The sequence below is a fragment of the Eptatretus burgeri genome, chromosome 5 (assembly GCF_056783735.1).
Source record: "Eptatretus burgeri isolate ZD-2024b chromosome 5, Ebu_testis_v1, whole genome shotgun sequence".
Lineage (NCBI taxonomy): Eukaryota > Metazoa > Chordata > Myxini > Myxiniformes > Myxinidae > Eptatretus > Eptatretus burgeri.
This window is the reverse complement of record NC_140965.1, coordinates 74,458,458-74,482,273: the sequence shown is the minus strand read 5'-3', so window position 1 is coordinate 74,482,273 and position 23,816 is coordinate 74,458,458. Positions and strand designations below refer to the sequence as shown.

Sequence of the window (23,816 nt, the reverse complement as noted above, 5' to 3'; positions counted from 1 at the left end):
TAGGCTGGGATGGTACCATTCTCCAGGATTTAAGGTGCAGCTTTAGAGTTGCTACAACAAGCCTGTGGTCAGTATTGAGGAACTGAGCACTCCGGTAGACCCTGCAGTTCTGGATCATCCTCCAACGACCGTCAATGAGGACATGGTCAATCTCCTTTGCCACACCGCCAGCGTTGGAATACCAAGTCCAGCGATGAGCTTGCGGGCGCTGAAACCATGAACCAGCCACCCTAAGTCCATGACTTCTTGCAAAGTCAAGGAACTTAGTGCTATTCTGGTTCATAGTTCCTGACCCATGGGGACCAACACACACCTCATAACCATCCCTATCAGTTCCAGTCGATGCATTGAAATCCCCCAAGACTAGAAGTGTATCTCGTCTGGGGCACTGATCAACCACAGACTCGAGTGTGGCGTAGAATGCATCCTTCACGGTAAGATCACTCGCCTCAGTCGGAGCATAAATAGAGACCAGGGAAATGACACCTAAGGAGTGACGAATCCTTAATCTCATAATACGCTCGTTGACCGGTGTTACCTCAATTATCATTGGGGTCAGCTTATTGGACACAGCTACAGCAACTCCTTGGGTATGGTAACCATCAGAGCGACCAGACCAATAGTAGGTGTAACCACCCACCATTATCTCGCCGCAATCCGGTCTCCGAACCTCAGAGAGAGCTGCAATCCCGATGTCCAAACGCTTGAGCTCAGATGATAACAGAGACAGGTGATCATCCTCTCTTAGGGATAGGACATTCCAGGCACCCACCCGAAGGGACCGCCTCAGGTTAACCCAAGGAGACCGCCGTCTGGTGGACGACACCTCAGCACCACTCCGACACACTCTCCCGCAATCTGACCCAGGGATGTTTCCCCGTGGTTTCCCTCCTATCAAAGACTGGGGGTCCCGAAGGCTTTGCCCCAATCCCATCATCCGGTGAGCTGCCCTGCGAAGGGAAGCTGCACAGGAGGTACTCCCACGGAGTGGGTTTTCAGATTTTTTTGCGTTTTTGCGTTTTGCGGAATGAAGCGTTTTACGGTGGCTGGAGTGCAAATCCTGCCACCAACCTCCAAATAAGAAGTAACCCAACTGCAGGAGGACGTCCGCAGACACAGTTGGGCACTAGATATGGATGGCCGTTGGCTCACAAGGAGCTCCTCCGCCCTTTGACAGGTTTTGTTTTTAATCCTGCTGGGTGTCCATATCCAAACACCCTCCTCACCAGAAAACCTGGTGGGGGAGACGGTTTAGTCGCCGACAACCCGACCATGGAACAGGTTAGTACAGGTTTACATGGTACCTGTAGCAGGTCACAGATCGAACCTGACCTGACAAAAATTTTGTCAGGCATAAGATAAATCAAGGTACAATGTCCTATGAATAAATATGTGGGCCAGTAAATGTTATTTTCAACCCCATTTAATTGAAATTTACATTTAATTGAAATGACATAGTGTGAAACCTGTGCTTGTCTTTTGCTACACAAATACTTAATTCGAGGTCGAACTTTAGATAAACACGAGGTCGTTTCTCGCAAGTATCTGCGATTCACTGTTCGAACACATGTTTCAAAAAACTGAAAAATCTGATTGAATTGGGCCAATCTGCTTGCTTTGTAATTGGGTTGTAATGCTTGGTCAATTAAAAAACGTCATTTTTGAAAGTGTTTGTCAACCCCGAGTCTGTTTGACAATTAAAAAACACACCTCATGTAACTTGACAAATAAAACTTAAACAAATAAAGCTGAAGCAATAAAGGTAAACAGAAGAACTAACCTTGAGAGAAAGAGACTTCGTGCTAGGAAGCACAGAGAAGATAGATGGATACCGTGCATGCGTCCCGTACTTGAGTAAGTCACTCAATGATACACGAATCCACAGCGTGCAGGACGTCCACTAACCAGTGAGGGCGGTTTCACACTGGCGCCATATAGACATCGGTAAATACATTCCCTATGGTTGTTATAATTGTAAATAATATAAGAGGTTGAAGCCTCTATTATAATAACCAAGGAGTTTCCAACAATATGCCGTACGTGAATAGTAAAATTACGAATATTAAATAAATAAATAAACTACTCAAAAATACATTAGCCTATTTATTACTGTTTCTCGCGGAACCCCGAGCGACCTCTCGCGGAACCCTAGGGTTCCGGGGAACCCCGGTTGAGAAACACTGATCTAGTGACTGGATCATTTACACAAGAAAACTGAAACCTTTTGGAGCAAAATCTTGGGTGCTATAGGTGTCTGAACTTTGCTCCAGACTCAACGACACTGAAATTTACCCCGTGTTCACCATGTTGACAGTTACACAGCTCTTTAAATTTTTTGTCACTTAAAGACACGTACATAGGCAAACTGGAAGAAAATTCAAGAGTTGTTCTCAATCCCTTCTATTTTTAAACGAATTTTTTTTTTGAATGCATCAATTTCTAATGATTCTGCAGTCCCAAAAGCTACTTTTTTTTAAATAATTTTTTTACTAACAAACATATAGAAAAAAAAGATATTGAAAGGAAGTATGACTTAAGTGGAATCTAACAATATATAGATCAGTTTAGTAAAGCTTAAAGAAGTGGACCAAAATCATTTCCAAAGTTGGGCATGAAGCACAACTCTATCTTATTTCGGCTTTAACCAAATACACAGCACTGTAGTAACTGCCAATGCTCATTGTTACATTTTATTATATCCTGGCAATTATAAAACTAATCACTGTTCACTTTGTACAATGGATCCAAGTACATTTGTCCAAACAATTTGATATAAAATTATGAAAAAAAAAAGTTGAATCAGATATTGTACCTACATTTACAAATGGATGGAGACTTTCATACAATGTACACTAAGTATAATTAGATATGCACAATAAGAACAATTAGATATGCAAATGAATATTTATAATGGTGATTATTATGATCACATTATGTGTCTTAATTTGTAGTTGAGATTGGCGATGGCCTTAAACTAAAATATCCTTTTTAAAAAATGTGAGACAAATTAAAGTAACCACATACTTGTTCTGACCAAAAAACACAGCAATTTGATCATTGTGGTGCCAACTTAGGAATTCTTGACATGGCTTCCACTTCAAAAGCACACCTATTGCTTTTATTCTACATTTTTCATCAAACATGTTTTTTTTTTTTTAAATAGTAGGCCTTTTTAAAAATAGAAGGGATTGAGAACAACTCTTAAATTTTCTACCACAGTTTGCCTATGTATGTGTCTTTAAGTGACAAAAATTTAAAAGAGCTGTGTAACTGTCAACATGGTGAACACTTGGGGTAAAACCGGGGTAAATTTCAGTGTCGTTGAGTCTGGAGCAAAGTTCAGACACCTATAGCACCCAAGATTTTTCTCCAAAAGGTTTCAGTTTTCTTGTGTAAACGATCCAGTCACTAGATTATGTAAATCCTGCAACAAAATTCTTCATGATGAATAAACTGACTGTTGGCAGCAATTTGAAAACTCAATTTTTTTTGACTGCATGTTACAAATCACTACTTTTGAGAGTACTTATCTTAAAAAGTATTTTAGGTAGAGCATTTTTTATGTCAGATTCTGAAAGCCTCACTAATAGGCACCATTTGTGTGAATTTTTAGAACTCTGTTTGTAAAACTCTGGAATTTAGAGCCCTCCAAAAATGCTTCAGATACAAATCTGCAACTCACGACTGCCAGAATTGCAACCCCCCTAGGGTGTTTGTAGGGCCATATCTCGGACACTATTTTGAATTTTGAGCTATAACTTGGCAAAGCTTCCTCATATATGTTAAGGTAGCTTTGAGAATTTTTTCAGAAAAATCTGAGGGGGTCACCACAACCCCCGGCTGAAATGACACGGAATGAGCCACAAGCAACAAGGAACCGAATGCACTCTCACTTTCAAACTCGAAGAAAATAATATGAAGAGAGAGACAGCAAGGGCAGAGCGAGCGAGAGTGAACCAGCACGTCGGGTGCAGCTTTATCGTCCCTGGGGCAGGCGGGGCCAAAGAGCCGCATGTCAGATCTTCCAAGGTGGCCTGGGGCCAGATATTGGACCATGTCAGATTTTATGAGCCGACCCCATGCAGGAAAGGGGAATTTGAGAATTTGGCAGGTGCTTCAAAAGCCATGGCTTTGGCAAAGGTTCCAGAACGCTTGTGTTATTCGCACATGCCGAGAAGCCATGGCATTCAAACTATGCACGCTTGCTGTAGCTGATCCCAACAGAAGTAAGGTGCATGACGATGGTGAAACTAAATGCCGAATCCGCGAATGTCACCGATGGAAATCCTCACACAATTTCCTCATTCTGCTTTAGACTCGATCTCTCTATATTTTAATTCCAATCGCAAATTAATACTATAACCATTAACCCTTTGAACCTTCGCGGCTGTTTTACAAGCTGCTATTAAAACCTCCAAATACCTGAGTGATAGGATTTTTCTCCAGGACCCCAGGGTTGGGGAGCTGATAGTGCATGGAGCTCATGGTCCAACCCCAAAAGGTTCCACAGAAGGTTTGGCGGTGCTAGCTCCGGCTGGACAGGCAGGCAGGCAGGCAGACAGATGGATGGACACTCCTGCTTTATAATATAATATAGATATTTGTGTTGTCAATTAACTACGCTTTCAAAGTGTTGTGAAAACGTATCAAACTTCCGGTCTGCACTTACCCTCCTGTGTGTCTTAAGGGGTTTTTTTATTATTATTTTTTCTTAATTTCTAGAAATTAAAAATAAAATTCTTTGGAATGTTTTCAAAAAAAAATTTTTTTTTCTAACTTAAATCTTCAACTTCAATTGCTTATAAAAATGTAATAACATGGATATTGCAAAATAAATGTTTGTATTATGATTGGTGTGCCACTCATGACAACACAGCAAGTCGTGTACATTCAAGTCATTGTCCTCATTTAAAACAAGCCTGTGTCTCCATAGCGACATGTGGTGAGGTATTTTTAATGTGTTTGTTACATGGTGCGTTTTGAACTACATGGCGGTGATGTGTTTTTTTTTTAGCCTTTGACGTGTGGCAGGTCGATTATGAGCTCTGCATTGCTCTTGTTTGGGGGGTGGGGGGGGTAGACATATGACATGTGCATCCAATGGTTGGCGACCTGTTGGACCACACTCGCATCTGTCACTTGACTCCACCCACCATGCCACCCCCCCGACAAAATTATATGGCCGGCTGGCCGCCATCAAGATTTTGTTGTGGGCCAAACACATTCGGCCTGTGCTGATTATACACTGGTTTTGTTGCATCAGATATCCATTGGCTTTGTTTGGGTCTAGTGTTAATCACGATGAGGGACCCTGAACAATCTAATCATATGGCGAATAAAAATTATTAGCAAGGTTTAATCAAGCCTGTCATCATGCACTCACTGTACACGCCTCCATTATAAAATAGCGATACCGTACGTAATGTGGGATGTGCAAAGAAATCATGTTTGCCTGCAACCTTGCTAACTTGTACGAGTTAAAGTTCTATCCGCAATGTGTTTGTTGTTTTTTGGCCGATTTTCCAGAGGAGTTTTTTGCACGATTCGTGGAAAATGTTGTCAAACAATTGAAAAAATATACTGAGAATGCAGCTTGTGTTAAAAAATTGATATTCACAACTGAAAATGCTGTTAGATGGCTTTTAGGAAAAACAAAACGTTTTATTTTACGGATTTAAACTTTATTCTTCACCATTGAGTGACAGGGCTAAAAACGTGGTATTTCTATTTAAAATAAGGACTTTATTATGGATCACCCTGTATATCAATGCAACAATTATCAGCCGAGGTGATTATATTACAAATGTATACAGTACTGTACTGTACTGTTACAAATATTCAGCGAGCTGCTTTTTAATAACTTTGGCTGTATGGGGGAAGAATTATCTATTGCGGTGTCTTGCTGGCTGTATATGTGATTGACAGCTCTGGCTTGGAAGTGCATAATTTATTTTTTTCCACATCTGAAATGAAAGAAGAAGAATCTCACGGATAGCTGGCTGGCCTCCTCTCTGGTTGAATATTTTGATGGAGAGTTTTCCTCTGAAGTGTAAAAGTTATTCTTGCTTCCCTGACTGACTGCACTTACTTATCTGTGATTATTTGATGGATTGGTTATTACCTCCACCACCAAAGGGGAAAGGGGATATGCTTTCACCTCTGTCTGTTTGTTTGTGTGCAGGATATCTAAAAAAGTTGTGGACGGATTTGGATGAAATTTGGACAGGTTGGGTGTGTGACAAGGACGAATTGTTTCGATTTTGGTGAATATCTAGATCCAGCTACTAGAATTTTCTTAAAAAGTGATTCTTCACCTTTGAGAGATAGGGTTAAACCGATATATCACTATTTCAATAAGTTGTGGACGGATTCGGACGAAACTTGATGGAAGGGTTGGGTATATGACAAGGACGAATTGATTCGATTTTGGTGAAGATCCGAATCCAGATCCGGATATGAGGGGTTTTTTTATTTTTAAAGTGATTCTTCACCATTGAGATGAGGCCATAAACTATATATAGCAAATTTCAAAAATGTATTGGGCCCGATATGTTCTACTGGACCGGGCACTGCGTGGCGGAGATAAGCGCTCCACCGAGTGTGCTTCTAGTTTTATCTTCGTTTGTGCCTCCGCTGACGAAGTTGTCAGAGGCATTGCATTTTCAGGTTGGCCATCCATCTGTGATGGGTTTTCCTTGCAGTGATAACTTAAGAACAACTGAAGGGATCGAAGTCAAACTTGCTACAAGAATGTATAATGATGCAAAGATGAACTGATTAGATTTTTGAGTCAAGAGGTCAAAGGTCATAGGTCATGTTGGGTTAAAATTCTGTTACCACGCTAACTTGTTAACCAGTGATTGGATTTTGACCAAACTTGATACAAGTATGTATAATGATGTAAAGATGAACTGATTAGATTTTGACATCAAAAGGTCAGAACAGAGGTCATGTAAGGTAAAATGTGATACTTGAAAATAGCTGAAGGGATTTAAATCAAACTTGGTACAAGTACTGTCGTGATGTAATAATGTGGGTGGAGGCATATCGGTTGACGTCAGAGTGCTGTTCTAGTTATCCCCCGCCGCGTGGCGGAAGGGGGATATTGTTGTTACCCGGGTCGTCCGTCCTTCCGGGCGTCAACATTTATAGCTGTGAGTGCGATAACTCATAAACTGTTCGCCATATCGATTTGAAATTTGAGTCACACATGTACCACCTGAAAAGGAAGAACCCTATTGATTTTGGGCGTGGCCAGATCCAAGATGGCCGACTAGGGCGGCCATCTTGAAAAAATGTTTTTTGTAATAAATGGAAAACCGCTTATCTGATTTCAATTATTTTTGGTTACTACGTTCCTCTCCCCTGGGGAACCTTTTTGAGATGATGACCAAATGGTGTCTTGTTTCCAATTAACCTCCCTCATTATCTGGAATATGTATGACCTTTTTCATTCAATGGTGGGGGATTCCCCATCTCTGATGGTATATTTTTATATTTGTTTTGATATTGGTATTTTTATTCGACAAGTGCTATGTGGCCTTTCTGCGACTGGTCACTATATTTTCCTGTGCCTGCATTTATTGTTAACTGATCCATGGTATCCTATTTCAAAAAATGTGATAGTTGATGGATCAATGGATGAATGAATACTGTTTTTGGAAAATTGCTCGAGGAGCTCTATTAATCTATTATAAAAGGAGCCGTGTCTGTATTTCTGTTTATCGTGTTATAACTTGAGAACGGATTAATGGATCTCAATAATTCCAACTATGGTGGATTCAGGGAACTCTCAGGAAGGTTTGTGACTGGGGGGGGGGGGGGCAGAATTTTCATGGCTATATTGATGCACGTGGCGAAACCGCAAACGTCAACAACTTGTGACGCTGGTTATCCCTGCACTCACAGAAATCCTTTTTGATTAGCCATCACAGCAAAGATTGGTATTTCTGCCAGCAAAGCGACGGGTCTTATGTTCTAGTGATTGTTTAAAAATGAAGATTTCTTGTCCAGATAAAAGCGCTGCATTTGTGAAGTGCTGTATTTGGACAGTTCGGAGTGGGTTGGGTTGAGGTTGGTGAGGTGGTGATTGGAAAGTTGATGATAACATACTTGCCTCTTTTTCCAGACAGATTGTTGAGTAAACAATGCAATAGTGACATCAAGCCTTTTTGATTTTGGCCTTTGGTTTCACATTTCACAAGCAATCTTTGATGAAGGCTGTTGCATTTCGTAAAGAGGGACAGCTCATTTTAAACAAATATTCGTTGAGAGATCTCTTTTAGCATAAAGAAATCTGATACCACTTTACTAATAATAAGACATCTGTTTTTTTTTGTTGTTGTTGAAAAATGTAACCTGGTTATTTCACCATTAGCATCTGGTGTAAGAGTGCACTGGACAATAATGTGGAATTGTGTTTTCTTGATAAACCTCAATCTCTCTGTCCAGGCACAGATGAAGCAACATTGAAAAGATACTATGCCAGGATGGAGGAGAAGTTCTTCCAGATGTGTGAAAAGGAGCTCTCAAAGATCAACACTTTTTACTCTGGTAAAATGCTTTCCTTTTACACCTTATTTTATTTGACAAATTGCTTGGTGATATTTTTAAAGCAGTAAATGGTAATGATTTGGATTTATTTTTTAATCCAAAGCTCTAGACCCATGGAGGAGCGAAACGACAAAGGGCAGTAGGTTTACTGAAGGGGTGTGGGAGGGAGTAATGGGCATGCACAAGGAGTTGGAGGAATAACAATTTTTACATGCATACTTCTGACTCACTCCCACCCTGTCATCCTATTCCGTCTTTTGCTCCAACAAAAGGTTAGCTTCTCTTTGCTCCCCATGGTGGTTAGCATACTTCGATCAATATTTTGTTGATTCCCTCCATTTTTCGACCTGTCTGCCGATACAGGCCAGCACTATCCTTCACAGCGGCCAGTTTTCCATTCTACCATCAGTAGCATTTGCCTTCCAGGAGGAGAATGCAAGTTGTTTTCTTGCAATGACCTCACCGAATCTAGCAGTGTGCCATGTTCTAAATTATTGATGTAAAAATTGAATGCAGGATGGAATGAACTTGTGAAGAAGAGACATTAGTCCATTGTTGAACAAATTATTGGAGCAGTCAATGTTAGGATCTGATGTGATGATCGACCACTTGAGAGTGGTTTTTAGGCCAGACCAATTGCCTTTACTAAATGTCAATACCTGTGTGTGCATAATAACTGCCAACGACATGCACTTTTACCAGCATATTGTCACAGAGAGCCTTGAGGAGCTGAGGAGGACAAGTTTGAAGGAAAAGTTTGACATGAATGGTTCTTATTTGAGGAGTTGTGTGTTGGAAAATAAACTGACCAAGTATCATCATGTCACATTGTCTTAGCGATTAGGCCATGCACTGATGTATGTGAACCAACACCAATTGAGCTGGCATGGGGACAGTTAGTCACCACAGATTAGAAAATGATGAGAGGTGGGCAGAGTGTCAGTGTTTGCAGGTGAAGCCTCACATATGGAGTCGTTGGAATTTGAGGGGGTGGGTGGTGGGATGGTATACCGCACGAAGCAACAATACATTATTACAGAGTGGCACATGAAGACGAATGTACTCTATAGGGTTGGGGGTGCCAGTGATGAGCAGGGCTTGTGGAAAAGTGAGGAAGGCAGGAATTAACACACACAGCACAGTGTAAGAATTAGACCTGTAAAAATGGAGGACACGATAAACAGAGACGTACAGAAGAGTCTGGGATGCCTTGTGAAGTAAACATTTCCCTGAAACTTGCAATATCTGGGTTAGCTGCGGCCTCCTGGATGGCCAGATTTGCGAAGTTGGAATGTAGACGCTTGATACTGCAAGAGGGTTAACGAAGAGGAAGCAGGCGCAGGAGAACCTTAGTGCAGTGGTGCAGAGACCATTTTAATGAATGTGAGTTTCTCTCACCTTCTGGTCTGCTCACATTTCTGTAAATGCAGTTTAGCAATGTGGAGTCTAGCATTTTGTCCAAATGTGATAGTTGTTTGAGTGTGGAGTTGGTGAGAACTGTGTGTGCGAGTTGGGAGGTGTGAAGTAGCTTTGTGATTGAGCCATGAGGCGGAAGAGACAAAGAAGTGTTGGAGGAGGTGAAGTGGGGGGGGGGGGAAAGAAAAAAGTACACCATAAAGAATTGTGTGATAGATGACTGCTAGTAGAGTTATGAGGGTAGGAGAGGCATTATGGATTAAGAAGAGCATGATTCCCCCCGACGTTAGACATGTGAAGCATAGAGGTGTTGTTACTAATATCATTTAAATAGACTGGCATTGATAAATAAAATAAAAAGGAGGAGTAATAGAACAGAGTGAGGAAAGAGTATAGTAAAAGAAGGGAGGCACAACAGTTTAGTTTACATCAACTAGAACAAAGAGGAATGTGGACGTGTTTACTCGAATCGCCCACAATGCATCTTCTGACAGGTACAAGCAACCATTGAACAACAAGAAAAGATAATTCCGGGTTGTATCCTAATTACCGCCGCCACTGAAGGTGGACGGAGGTTATGTTTTCACCCCTGTCTGTCTCTGTCTATCTCGTTTCTCTGTCTGTCAACAATATATCTGAAAAAAGTTATTGACCGAGTCAGACTAAATTTGATGGACAGGTTCGGTGTGTGACAACAAATTGATTTGGGTTTTGGTGAAGATCCAGATCCGGATCTGGATGCTAGAATTTAAGTGATTCTTCACCAATGAGATAATAGGGCTAAAAACTATATATAGCACAATATATCAAAAAGTTGTGGACAGATTCGAATGAGACTTGATTGACAGGTTGGGTGTGTAACCAGGAAAAATTCAATTTTGGTGAAAATCCCAATCCGAGAATTAAAAAAGAATTTTTTTTTTAAACTTTATTCTTCACCATTGAGTGACAGGACTAAAAACTAAATATAGCATGATACCTCAAAAGGTTATGGATGGATTCTGACAACTTGGTGGACAGGTTGGGTGTGTGACGAGGAGGAATTGATTCGATTTTGGTGAAGATCTGAATCTGGATGAGGATTTTAAAGAGATTCTTCACCATTGAGAATTAGGGCCAAAAACAAGATATAGCGTGTGCGTGTCATGTTTGTGTTTTTTGTAGAGTTCTACTGGATTGTCAGGTCAGGTCAGGTCAGGCCAGATGAGGTCTGTGACTTGCTACAGGTATCATGTAAACCTGTACTAACCTGTTCCATGGTCGGGTTGTCGGCGACTAAACCATCTCCCCCACCAGGTTTCCTGGTGAGGAGGGTGTATGATATGGACACCCAGCAGGATGAGTAACAAAACCTGTCAAAGGGCAGAAGAGCTCCTTGTGAGCCAACAGCCATCCACATCTTGTGCCAAACTGTGTCTGCGAATGCCGTCCTGCAGTTGGGTTCCTTATTTTAGGAGATTAGTGGCAGGATTTGCACTCCGGCCACTGTAAAACACTTAATTCTCCAAAACCCACAAATGCAAAGCAAACTGAAAACTCACTCGGTGGAAGTACCTCCTGTGCTACTGCCCTTCACAGGCCAGCTCACCAGATGACAGGATCGGGGCAAAGCCTTCGGGACCCCCATTACTTGATGATAGGAGGAAAAGCACGGGGTGAACGTCCTGGATCAGATTGCAGTGGTGTGTGGTGGAGTGGTGCTGAGGTGTCGTCCACCAGACAGCGGTTCCTTTGTGTTAACCTGAGGCGGTCGCTTCGGGTGGGTGTCTGGCATGTCCTATCCCTAAGAGAGGATGATCACCTGTCTCTGTTATCATCTGAGCTCAAGCGTTTGAACATTGGTATTGCAGCACGTTCTGAGGTTCGGAGACCGGATAGTGGTGAGATCATGGTGTGTGATTACACCTTCTATTGGTCTGGTCGCTCTGATGGTTTCCATGCCCAAGGAATTGCTGTAGCTTTGTCCAATGATAATTGAGGTAACACCGGTCAATGAGTGTATTGTGAGACTAAGGATTTGTCACAACTTGGGTGTTGTTTCCTAGTCTCTACTCCAACTGAGTCGAGTGATCTCACTGTGAAGGACGCATTCTATGCTGCGCTCGAGTCTGTGGTTGATCAGTGCCGCATTCGAGATAGTCTTCTAGTCTTGAGTGATTTCAATGCATCAACTGGCACTGATTGGGGTGGTTATGAGACACGTTGGTCCCCATGGGTCTGGAACTGTGAACCAGAATATCACCAAGATCTTTGACTTTGCAAGAAGTCATGGACTTAGGCTGGCTGATTCATGGTTTCAGTGCCGACAAGCTCATCGCTGGACTTCGTATTCCAATGCTGGTGGTGTGGCAAAGGAGAATGACCATGTGCTTGTTGATGGTTGCTGGAGGATTATCTAGAACTGCAGGGTCTACCGGAGAGCCCAGTTCCTCACTTGCGACCACAGGCTTGTTGTAGCAGCTTAAATCTTGGAAAATGGTACTATCCCAGCCTATGCTGGATGTTGGCAAGCTCAAGGATGAGAGGGTAGCTGAGTAGTTTGCAAACAGGCTGAGTGGGGATTTAGGAGGTCTGGGAGCTTTGAGGAATCCTGAAGAGTTGTGGAGTGCCTTCCAGACCACCATCCTTGATGTTGCCGGTGGATATCTTGGAATTCACCATCGGGTGAAAGAAGAATTTTGTCTCGTGGGACACTGGATACCATTGACCAGAGTCACAGGGCCAGGCTTAATGGCAGAGCTGAGCTGTTCAGGGAGTTGAGGCGTAAAGCTGTGTACGTGCACTGAGGGTGGACAAGGAGGCCGATGTGCGAGGAATCTCAGGGGGTTGAGCATCACCTGTGGTCAAGTGAATCACGTCCTACTTACAGGGGAATTCGCATATTGCGATCCTCCAAGCCCGTCCCTTGGTGTACTGCGGTTAGAGCGGAGGGTGGTGGGCACTTGACGGAGGAGAGTCCGAAGTGAAGGCCTTCAGGGCCAGTTACTTTGAGCGGCTGTACCAGGCTGATCCACCAGCTGACTTTGATGTCATAGGTGTTACTATCCCTATTGCTGACCCTCCAATCAACTGTGATCCACCTCCGTTTGTGGAAACACAGGCTGCGGTGAACCTGTTGAAATGGGGTAAAGCTCCTGGGATCTGTGGCATCCTTGCTGAACTTATCAAGGCTGGTGGAAATGCTGTACTCGTGTCATCACATGTAGTTCTGTGCTCTGCCTGGAACACAGGCATCATCCCAACTGACTGGAAGAGCGGCCTTGTTGTCCCTCTCTGGAAAGGGAAGGGTGATCGCCAGGATTGCAACAACTACCGAGGGTTGACGCTGCTCTCAGTGCCGGGCAAGGTCTTTGCTCGAATAATTTTTGATGAGGTTCACTGCCATCTGTTTGACCACCAGTACCCAGAACAGTCAAGCTTTACACCAAAGAGTTCAACGAATAACCGTATCCTTGCTGTTCGGGCCCTCACTGAACGCAGACGAGTTTCGGCAGGGGCTGCTTTCAGCCGATGTTTATCTCTGCAAAGCGTTCGATTCAGTGAATCGGGATGCCCTCTGGTGGATTCGTGGTCTTCCTGGGGTGCCACCAAAACTGATCAATCTCATGTCTGAACTATACTCTGGTACTGAGAGTGCTGTGAGATGTAGTGGTTCCATCCCTGATTTATTTCCAGTTGTTACTGGAATTTGTCACTGGTGTGTACTGACTCCCACACTTCTTTTCAACAATTGTATGGACTGGGTTCTGCTGAGGATATCAGAGAGATCAAGCTTCGGTGCATTGTTTGGGAATGTCAAGATCTCTGACCTTGATTTCGCAAACGATGCAGTCGCAGATACTCTTATCCTTTTGGGGCCCTCAAGCTGCTGAATGAGGAGTCTGAGCCACTGGGATTACGGGTTTCCTGGGTAAAAACTAAGATCCAGGCTTTCAGTGACATTAGATACTGCTATTTTGTCTGTACCTGTTTGTGGTGAGGTGGTTGAGGTAATGGAAAGATTCACTTACCTTGGCAGGGATATTCATGTCTCCATTGGCTGTGAGCCAGACGTCAATAGACATCTGGGTCGGGCCTGGGTAGTCATGGATTCACTGGATCATGGGTGTAGCGCTGTCAATACCTGTACAGGAGGATGGAAGTCCAAGTGTTCAGGTCCTTGGTGCTACCAGTCTTGCTCTATGGATGTGAGGCTTGTACTCTGACCAGGGAGCTGAGACTGAGACTTAATTATTTGGTACCAGGTCTCTTCAGATCATCCTTGGCTATCGCTGGTCAAACTTTGTATCCAACGAGCGGTTGCTGAGAAGGATTCAAATGAGATTTGTCAGTTGCAGCTGTATGGACATGTGGCTCGTTTTCCTGATGCAGAACCTGCTCATCAGATTCTCTCAGCGAGGGAGCCTCATGAGTGGAGGATGCCAATGGGCGGACCACGTTCTTCATGGTTGCAGCAATGATCAGAATCTCCAAGAGATGGGAATGGGCCAGGCATCTGCCCGGTATGGTCAGACTGAGGTCCCTGGAGTACTGGCGGAAAGTGGATGCCGTGACTCGCTACTCGGGTGCATGCTCCCACACCTGATCTACCTGACCTTCTGGAGCTTTCTTATGTGGAGTGTGAGACACCGAAATGATCCTCATTGTATCCTGAGTTGATTAGGCTAATCAACTACAAATAACCTGAAAGAATCCCTATGTTTTAAATACATGCCATGTTAAGGTGTATAGAGCAGCTTTAATAGGTCCTTCCAGGGAATGGCATTCCAATTAAAAAAATAAAAGAAGAAAAAACTAGAATGATAATGTTACAAAGCATATATTAATTAATACTAATAATAACTAGATGCTGTTCATGGAATGTATACCCTGTGCAGTCTTGAGAAGGACATGGTGCGAGCCAACTCTTTTGTTTGTTTGTTTTGAAAGGTTTGTTTTTTTACCCTTTGATCCAATATGGCTGCCAAACCACGTGACCGATTATAATTAAATCGTTATGAAACCATATTTCCCATGGGTAGTTGATCAATTAGTTAAATTTTGCATTGATCAGTTCCACGGTTTCTCCTCCGAAGATGTTCAAAGATTTCCCCTTGTATCCAATATGGCTGCCAGATCACGTGACATGATGGTCATTTTAATGAAAATCCTGGTCAAATTTCAAGTAAATCGGTTGAAAATTGACAATTTTAGAGATTTTGACCTATGTTGACCTCGAAAATAATTGGTGGTTGAATTCACTGGTCCTGATATGCAAATTCTCTTCAAATTTTAACTCATTCGGATGACGTTTGACGATTTTAGAAATTTGGCCGATGGTGACCTCAAAAGAGTGACCGCTATATCACATGCTCATGTAACATGTGGTAAAGTTTCAATGTCCTCCGCCGAACGGTTTTCGATGTAGACACGACATGTGCCATACAAACATACGCTGCCGATCGCTCAACTCCAATTTTAGCTTCACGAGCGCAGGGTAATAACAACAAAAACAAGCAGTCATAGACTGGTACTTACGAAATCGTCAACTTGACCTCTGACCTTGTCTAATAAAAGCTGTCTCTAGAGAAGGTAGCGACGCAAACCAGAAGTTTCTACGATGATTCTGTACCAAACCATCAAAAATCGAATGTTTGACCTTTGACCGATTTTGACCAAAATCTAATCAGCACTAGCCATCACCCTCCTGAATCGCGTGGTGTAATTTGACATTGGTAGCTTCTTCCGTTCTCGAGTTATCATGCCTACACACACACAAACACACAAACGCACACAAACAAACAAACACACAAACAGATGACAGAAGTCATCAATATACTTACAAAATGTTTAGATTTTGTAAGTAATAATCGTATAACTTGGCAATAATATTAATAACGAACGTATAATCCCCCACCCTGGCCCAAGGTCATTTAGGCTTTGTGAAAGGCAAGCTCATGCTGAAACAATACAGCAGGCAGGTATGCTACAAGGCCATGAAGACCAATGAAAATTTGGTCTAATAGACCAACAGGGTCCACTATGTCAAAAAGTTGTGGATGGATTATTATAAAACTTGGTGGATGAGTTGGTTAGATGATGAGAACAAGCCAATTATATTTTGGTTCAGGTCAGCAGATCCAGCCTATCAGTGGGATACAAAATGTAGTGTTCAGCTTGGTGGAGGTATGCGCTCTACCGCGTGCCATTTTAGTCTTTCAAATCGATCAAATTTGGAGTACAGACCCACCCACATTTTCTGTTGATGAATAATCAGAAGCATAAGTTTGGTCATTATCCCGATTTGTTGTGTTTTTTTCATGTACCTTTCAACTAATTTCTCCAGTGTCTTCAAAGTTCATACTGCATTGGTGCAGAGGACATGTCTGTAAGAATCGTATCTGACCATCACAAAGGATCCTCCTTCACTTAACAATACGTTTCTGTCTCGGCCAATGGCTAAAGTGGCATAACCTCTTTCACTGCAATGTCGGTTTTTCACATCACTGCATATTCATTGACTGTTGATGTTTCAATTGTTGGTGGTGAACCTGATTCACAACGGTCGAGATGGATGATGTTTATGATTGTGTGTGAAGAGGCTGCTATTTTTATCCATTGTTTTTTTACTATCATCAGCTAAAAGCAAAATATTATTCAGCCCTCAATTAAATGGGATCTGCATGGCAATGGTGTCCGAATGTTCAATAATTATGTTGGTCATCTGGCATTTCACCCCTCCTCCCCCTCCCCCCCTAAAATACTTTTGTTACTTGCAAAATCGAAGATTTTTCAAGTATATTGGTCAGTAAATTTTGTTATTCTGTCTGTCTTTGTTTGTCAATCACCTCCAGCTCACAATTTTATACCGATCTTCACGAAACTTCACCAAGCCGTAGAGGTAGTCTCACCTGAGAAGCCGATTGATTTTGCGGTGAAAGGTCATCTTGTGGTGTAATTTCTAAAATCGTCATTTTTTTCATCCAATTGACCTGAAAATTAAACAGCAATTGCACAGTGCATCACTGAATTAGGAAACCAAATCGTCCATTTCATTAAGATTAAAATTGACAATCTTGATCAAAGCTCAGGTCAATCAGATGAAAATTGATTATTTTTCAGGTGAAATTTGGTGATTTTAGAAGTTTGCCCTTGAGTTGACCTTTTGATCTCAAAAATAGTTGATGTATCCTTTGGAGAGGGGGTGGATTTTGCAAGTATCTTGCTCTGCACGACGTCTTTTTCTTGTTTATTTGTTACTTGCAAAATTTAAGATTTTTCACGTATATTGCTCAGTCGATTTTGTTATTCTGTCTGTCAGTTGCCTACAGGTCACAATTCTAAACCGATCGTCTATGAAACTTTACCAAGCTGTCGAGGTAGTCTCAATTGAGAAGCCTCTTGATTTTGAGGTCAGATTTCTAAAATCGTCATTTTTCATCTGATTGACTTGAAGGTTGAATAAGATTTGCATATCGTTACTGAATTGGGAAACCAACTATTTGAGGTCAAAAGGTCAACTCAAGGTCAGACTTCTAAAATAATCAATTTCAATCTGAAAAATATTTTTCATCTGTTTCACCTGAGCTTTGATTAAGATTGTCAATTTTAATCTGAATGAAATGGACAATTTGATGTGTCCATGGCAACCTTTGGAGAGGGGTGGATTTTGTAAGTATCGTGCCCTGCACGACGTCTTTTTCTTTGTTTGTTTGTTTGTTTGTTTATGTATTTATTTATTTCTTTTTTTTGAAATGCATCCTGATCACGTAGTACCTCTGCTGCAGTTAAAGCCTTTATCCCCAAACAATTTGAGTTTCCTGGTGACATTACCAACTAATCTCACCACCTTTTTTTTTCTTTTTTTTTAAAGGTTACTTCTCAAAGATTTGTCTGACTATTTATGTTGAATGCTTATCTTTGGGTGGGTAAGGGGAGGGGGAGGGGCAGTCGAAGGTTGAAATGTTTTTTGTTTTTTTTTCTCGAGTTTTGTGCACCATGAAATTGTTAATTTAAGAGATAATTTGTGGTTTTTAGGTCATCTCTATCATCTCAGTAGAGATGACCTAATAATAACAGTCTCAAAGTCTGTCCGTCCGTCCGTGCGTCCGTCCACAATCATACCGAGTGGAGACAAATAACCAATAGTGGCATGGATAGAGATCGATGAGACAAGCAACACGATATAACTTTCAAGGTCGTCCAAGGTCGAGGTCAACGTCACGAGGCTGTCAAAGTTGCGAAAATCGTCGATTTCAAATCGTATCTCCTCCCTCATTTATCAAGAGAGATCAAATGTTATTAGTGATTCAGATACTACGGACTATTATCTAGAACAACACGAGCCATTTTTTTGAAATTTGCTCTCGTTCCGATTTTTCATCCCTTCAAACTTCGCTCTGATTCCCGTATGGGCCGTTCATAAAGTACATACAAAAATAAAAGTATTAAATTAAGAACCGGAACTCTCCGAGACAAATATTACATTTGAAGCTTTTGTCAGGTTAAACTAAAACAATGAACACAAGTTTATATGCACACTTGCTTTCATTTATGACATTAACATTGTCTTGAATGTCAATTTGTACTTTTATTTTCATAAATGACATGCTGTGATATTACAAGAAAAAGGTAAATTACACCGCTAGGGACTGCATTGTCATGGCTTACAAACATCGGTTCATAAGGAACTGCTGGCTTTGCAAGTGATGAGTGATGTATGAGGGGGGTGGGTGGGTGGTTTTGAAACCCCGAAGTGGAGCGTACGTACTGTATGAACTGCCCTTATTCCAGTCTGGCACAGAGTTACTTTCGACCTCTGCCAGAGATGACCGGCACTCCCGCTCGGGGGTATTTTTTTTATTTTTATTTTTTGTTAATGTGGACCATGAAGAAGCACTAGCTTCTTCTTCTTCTTCTTATTTCGGCTGCACCCTTTTGGGGTCGCCACAGCGAATCATCCGCATGATCCGCATAGTGATTTGGCACATGTTTTACGCCGGATGCCCTTTCTGACGCAACCCTGGTCACCTCTTACGACACAGGGATATGGTACACCTATTTTAACCGGAGTATACACCGGCCCAGTACACTGGTACTCATTTCGCCGACCTCGGAAGGATGACAGGCTGAGTCAACCCCCTGGTGTATTAATTCAGTGGCCCAACGGGGCTTGAACTCGGGACCTTTTGGATCCCAAGCCGCTGCCCTAACCACTGCGCCAACACCAGGCTAATGTGGGGCACTAGCTTAAAACCCAAAAATTAATTTACCTATAATGTAAATCACCATGAGTCTTGACGTGCGTTCACACACAATGATTCGTCTAGAGTAAATCTGAAGTTTCAAGAGCTGAAATTTTTGTGAATGGAAGTTGGTAAGTCTAAACATCAGGGAAGTAAATTGCTTGTTAAAGTTTAAGGTTCCGCACTACCTTTGCAAAAGAGAGATTTAGTACCCTGACAAATTTGAGCTTTTTGCCTAAAAAGTAAAAACTATTGCCAGTCCAGAAGAATGGTGCAACCATTGTGTGTTTTATGTTAAAAGTACCAGATTTGGCACAGTGGTTGACCATTGCTTCCTGATTTTTATTAACCTCCTCCATCGAAGATCGGAGGTTACTGTTTTCACCCCTTTCTGTTTGTTTGTTTGTGAACTGTATTACGGAAAAACTCCTCGACGGATTTCGACGAAAGTTGGTGGGGGGGTTAGGTATAGTCCAAGGATCATGCCATTAGATTTTGGACTTAGTCCAAAATCCAATATGGCCGCTATGGCGGCCATTTTGAAAAAATATTTGATTATATATATTTTTTTGCATTTCTACATGTTTTGAGTGATTTCCAACTCCCCCCCCACCCAAAAAAAAAAAGTTGTTAGAGGAAAAAAATTTTTTTTCAACTTTTTTTTTTCAACAAAATTTCGATTTTTTTTTTTTTGCATTTCTACATGTTATAAGTGATTTCCAACAAAAAACATGCCAAAATTATAATTGCGGCTGATTTTGGAACTTCAGGTGGATATACCGACGTAAAATCAATTTCTGTCTCAAGGAATCTAGTTATGACGAATGAATTGAGTATGTAAAAGGGAAAGTTGCAAAGTATAACTCTGTGAGCACTGTTGACATCAAATTGAATGAATAGGATATCAGGTTCACTTGAGTGACCTAGTAGTATTGGCAGCGGAGGTTTTTCACTCTACCGAGTGCTCCCCCTCTAGTTATTTTTGTTTTTAAAAATGACCACCGTTCATTTAAATTGCTGATATTGTTATATTATAATGACATTTGGCTGGCAGGATAGCCTAGAGGTACGCACTCACCTCTAAGCTGTCGAGCCTGGGTTTAAATCCCAACCCAGCTCTAAACAGTCATCCCGGTGTTTCACAGGCAGGGTGAATCGATGTGTGTGCCGTCCCTCTGATGGATGTTCGATTGGGCACTCTTTGCCAGCGTTAGTTTGTGCACTTTAAAAATCCTGCAGTGTCCTTTGTCAAGTCAAGTCAAGGCAAACTATCGCCGGCACCATGAAGAAATTCCGAATTCCTTCCATAACAACTACTGCTGGCAAGGCAATGGCAAAGCACCCAGTATCACCCTTAACAAGAAACTGCTTCGGCAGCACTGATAGTCTGCATCAGCATATGGTACATCAGAATCAGAATATTGACATTGCAGCTTGTTTTTTTCATTTTTTTTTTCATTGCATTTTTCATTCATTGAAAAAATTGCATTTTTCATTTTATTTGTTTGTTTACACTTGTATTATGATTGAAACATTTTGTAATATCAAAATAAATGTATTGCTTGACACATTTTAAATTGTGTCAGTTCTGTTCATGTTTACATACTGCACATAAAATGTTTTATAGTTGCTGCCAAAGTACTCATGGGTAGTAAAATGCTTACAATTCTAGGAACCGACAACAGATCTTGTTGTAGCTTCCTAGAATCCTAGAATGGGTTCACGAAACCTTGGACTTCAATTTCCCCTCATCCTATTTCCCGTAATTTCCCCGAGGTGCCACGGGTATCACCTGCTGTGCAGTATGCCATTGCATCATCTGCTTTGCCAATTTCTGGCTTATGTGAGCTGAATTTTGAGTGGTAAACGTTACTTCATTTTGCTGTCTGGAGTCACTGGCCCCACACTGAGGTCACCGTTTGTAGACGTTCATGAGTTTACAATTAATTGCATCGTGGCAACAAATGTAACGGTTTTAGAGTTGATAAATTTGCTCATGCATGTTGTGGCTCTTTTATTTTTGCATTTTGCAATTGACCCTCTGTTATCAGATAGAAGAAAAAAAAACATATATATATATATATATATATATATATATATATATATATATATATATATATATATATATATATATATATATATATATATATATATATATATATATATATATATATATATATATATATGATCAAGACTCATTGAAAAGCGGGGTGACAGAAGGTAAATAAAGACTGAACTATTAGAGTGGAGCAGTTTGACACAATAAACAAGGGAATGAATGAACCGCAAAGGAGTGGTGTGAAGGGGGTGGGGGTGGCGGAACGACCTGCAAGTAATGGGGTTGGGCAAGGTTTGGTAGAGCAGGAGTCATTTATGAGAAACGAACAATTTTGTGATAAAACTGCCGACAAGTCAGAGGTTTTTTAAAATTTCAATTGGTGAGAGGAGATTGAGGTGTTCACAGTTCAGTCTGTCAGGACGTGATGCAAATATTTGAAAGTGAGAATTTTTTTGTTTGTTTGTTTAATCCCTACAATATTATATTTGGGGGCAGGAAGAGGGAGGGTTTGTATTCATATTATTGCTCAACAAACATTCTAGCAAGTCAGTATGCTAATCTTGTCACATACGTCGCACATGTTTGTGTCTGGAAAATATCAACGTTTCTATGGTTTTCACATTTCTTCTGAACCTTGGGCAACTGTACATCCTGGAACACATCATCTCCAATCTGCTGAGACAGTTCTGAAATTGCCAATAAGTGGAGGCCATCTTAGCAAGTTAAACAACATATCTGTGACCACTTTGATAGAACGGCCCCTGTTTGTGCCACATTAAAGACCTCCTTCAACGAGTCTGAAAATTTCCATCAGTTTTTTTCAGCTGGTTGTGTCTGTGAGATCAGTTTGGGGGGAGGGGGGTGGGGTGCTGGGTGAGGTGGGATCAGTGAGTGGATGTATGAGCAGATAATATGGAAACATAACATGACATATTCATGTTGATCCACTCATCTGCTTTTTCCTTTTGGGTTTTGTGATTTGGAGGTGCCACTCAAAGTATTTTATTTATTACTTATGAAATCTAAAGATTTTGTAAGTATATTGATGACTTCCATCATCTGTTTGTGTGTTTGTGTGTGTTTGTGTGATTGTAGGCACGATAACTCGAGAATGGAAGAAGCTACCAATGTCAAATTACACCACGTGATTCAGGAGGGTGATGGCTAGTGCTGATTAGATTTTGGGTCAAAATCGGTCACAGTGAGGTCAAACATTCGATTTTTGATGGTTTGGTACAGAATCATCGTAGAAACTTCTGGTTTGCGTCGCTACCTTCTCGAGAGACAGCTTTTATTCGACAAGGTCAGAGGTCAAGTTGATGATTTCGTAAGTACCAGTCTATGACTGCTTGTTACTTATGAAATCTAAAGATTTCGTAAGTATATTGATGCCTTCCGTTCCTGTTTGTTTGTAGGCACGATAACTCGAGAACGGAAGAAGCTACCAATGTCAAATTATACCACGTGATTCAGGAGGGTGATGGCTAGTGCTGATTAGATTTTGGTCAAAATCGGTCAAAGGTCAAGGTCACGGTGAGGTCAAATATTCAATTTTTGATGGTTTGGTACAGATAACTCGAGAACGGAAGAAGCTACCAATGTCAAATTACATCACGTGATTCAGGAGGGTGATGGCTAGCGCTGATTAGATTTTGGTCAAAATCTGTCAAAGGTCAAGGTCAGTGAGGTCAAACATCCAAAAAATGATAACTCGAGAAGGGAAGAAGCTACCAATGTCAAATTACACCACGTGATTCAGGAGGGTGGTGGATCGCTCTGATTTAGATTTTGGTCAAACTCGGTCAAAGGTCAAGGTCATAGTGAGGTCAAACATCCAAAACATTCGATTTTTTGATGGTTTGGTACAGAATCATCGTAGAAACTTCTGGTTTGCTTCTCTACCTTCTCTCGAGACAGCTTTTATTTGACAAGGTCAGAGGTCAAGTTGTCGATTTCGTAAGTACCAGCCTATGACTGCTTGTTTGTTTGTTTGTAGGCACGATAACTTGAGAACGGAAGAAGCTACCAATGTCAAATTACACCATGTGATTCAGGAGGGTGATGGCTAGTGCTGATTAGATTTTGGTCAAAGGTCAAAGTCACAGTGAGGTCAAACATTCGATTTTTGATGGTTTGGTGCAGAATCATTGTAGAAACTTCTGGTTTGCGTCGCTACCTTCTCGGGAGACAGCTTTTATTCGACAAGGTCAGAGGTCAAGTTGATGATTTCGTAAGTACCAGTCTATGACTGCTTGTTACTTACGAAATCTAAAGATTTCGTAAGTATATTGATGACTTCCGTTTTAGTTTGTTTGTTTGTAGGCACGATAAATTGAGAACGGAAGAAGCTACCAATGTCAAATTACACCATGTGATTCAGGAGGCTGATGGCTAGTGCTGATTCGATTTTGGTCAAGGTCACAGTCAGGTCAAATATTAGATTTTTGATGGTTTGGTACAGATAACTCGAACGGAAGAAGCTACCAATGTCAAATTACACCACATGATTCAGGAGGGTGATGGCTCGAGCTGATTCGCTTTTGGCCAAAATCAGTCAAAGATCA

At 41.4% G+C, this 23,816-nt stretch overlaps 1 protein-coding gene across 4 annotated transcripts in view; it reads left to right on the top strand.

Moving 5' to 3' along the window:
• Positions 1–23,816, top strand: part of XPR1 (xenotropic and polytropic retrovirus receptor 1) — a 183,880-nt gene that overhangs the window by 90,323 nt on the left and 69,741 nt on the right. For all 4 annotated transcript variants that reach the window (XM_085882431.1, XM_085882429.1, XM_085882428.1 and 1 more), the window contains one exon: positions 8,452–8,553. In XM_085882431.1, coding sequence (XP_085738557.1) covers positions 8,452–8,553 — 102 coding nt within the window. The remainder of the gene's footprint in view (positions 1–8,451; positions 8,554–23,816) is intronic.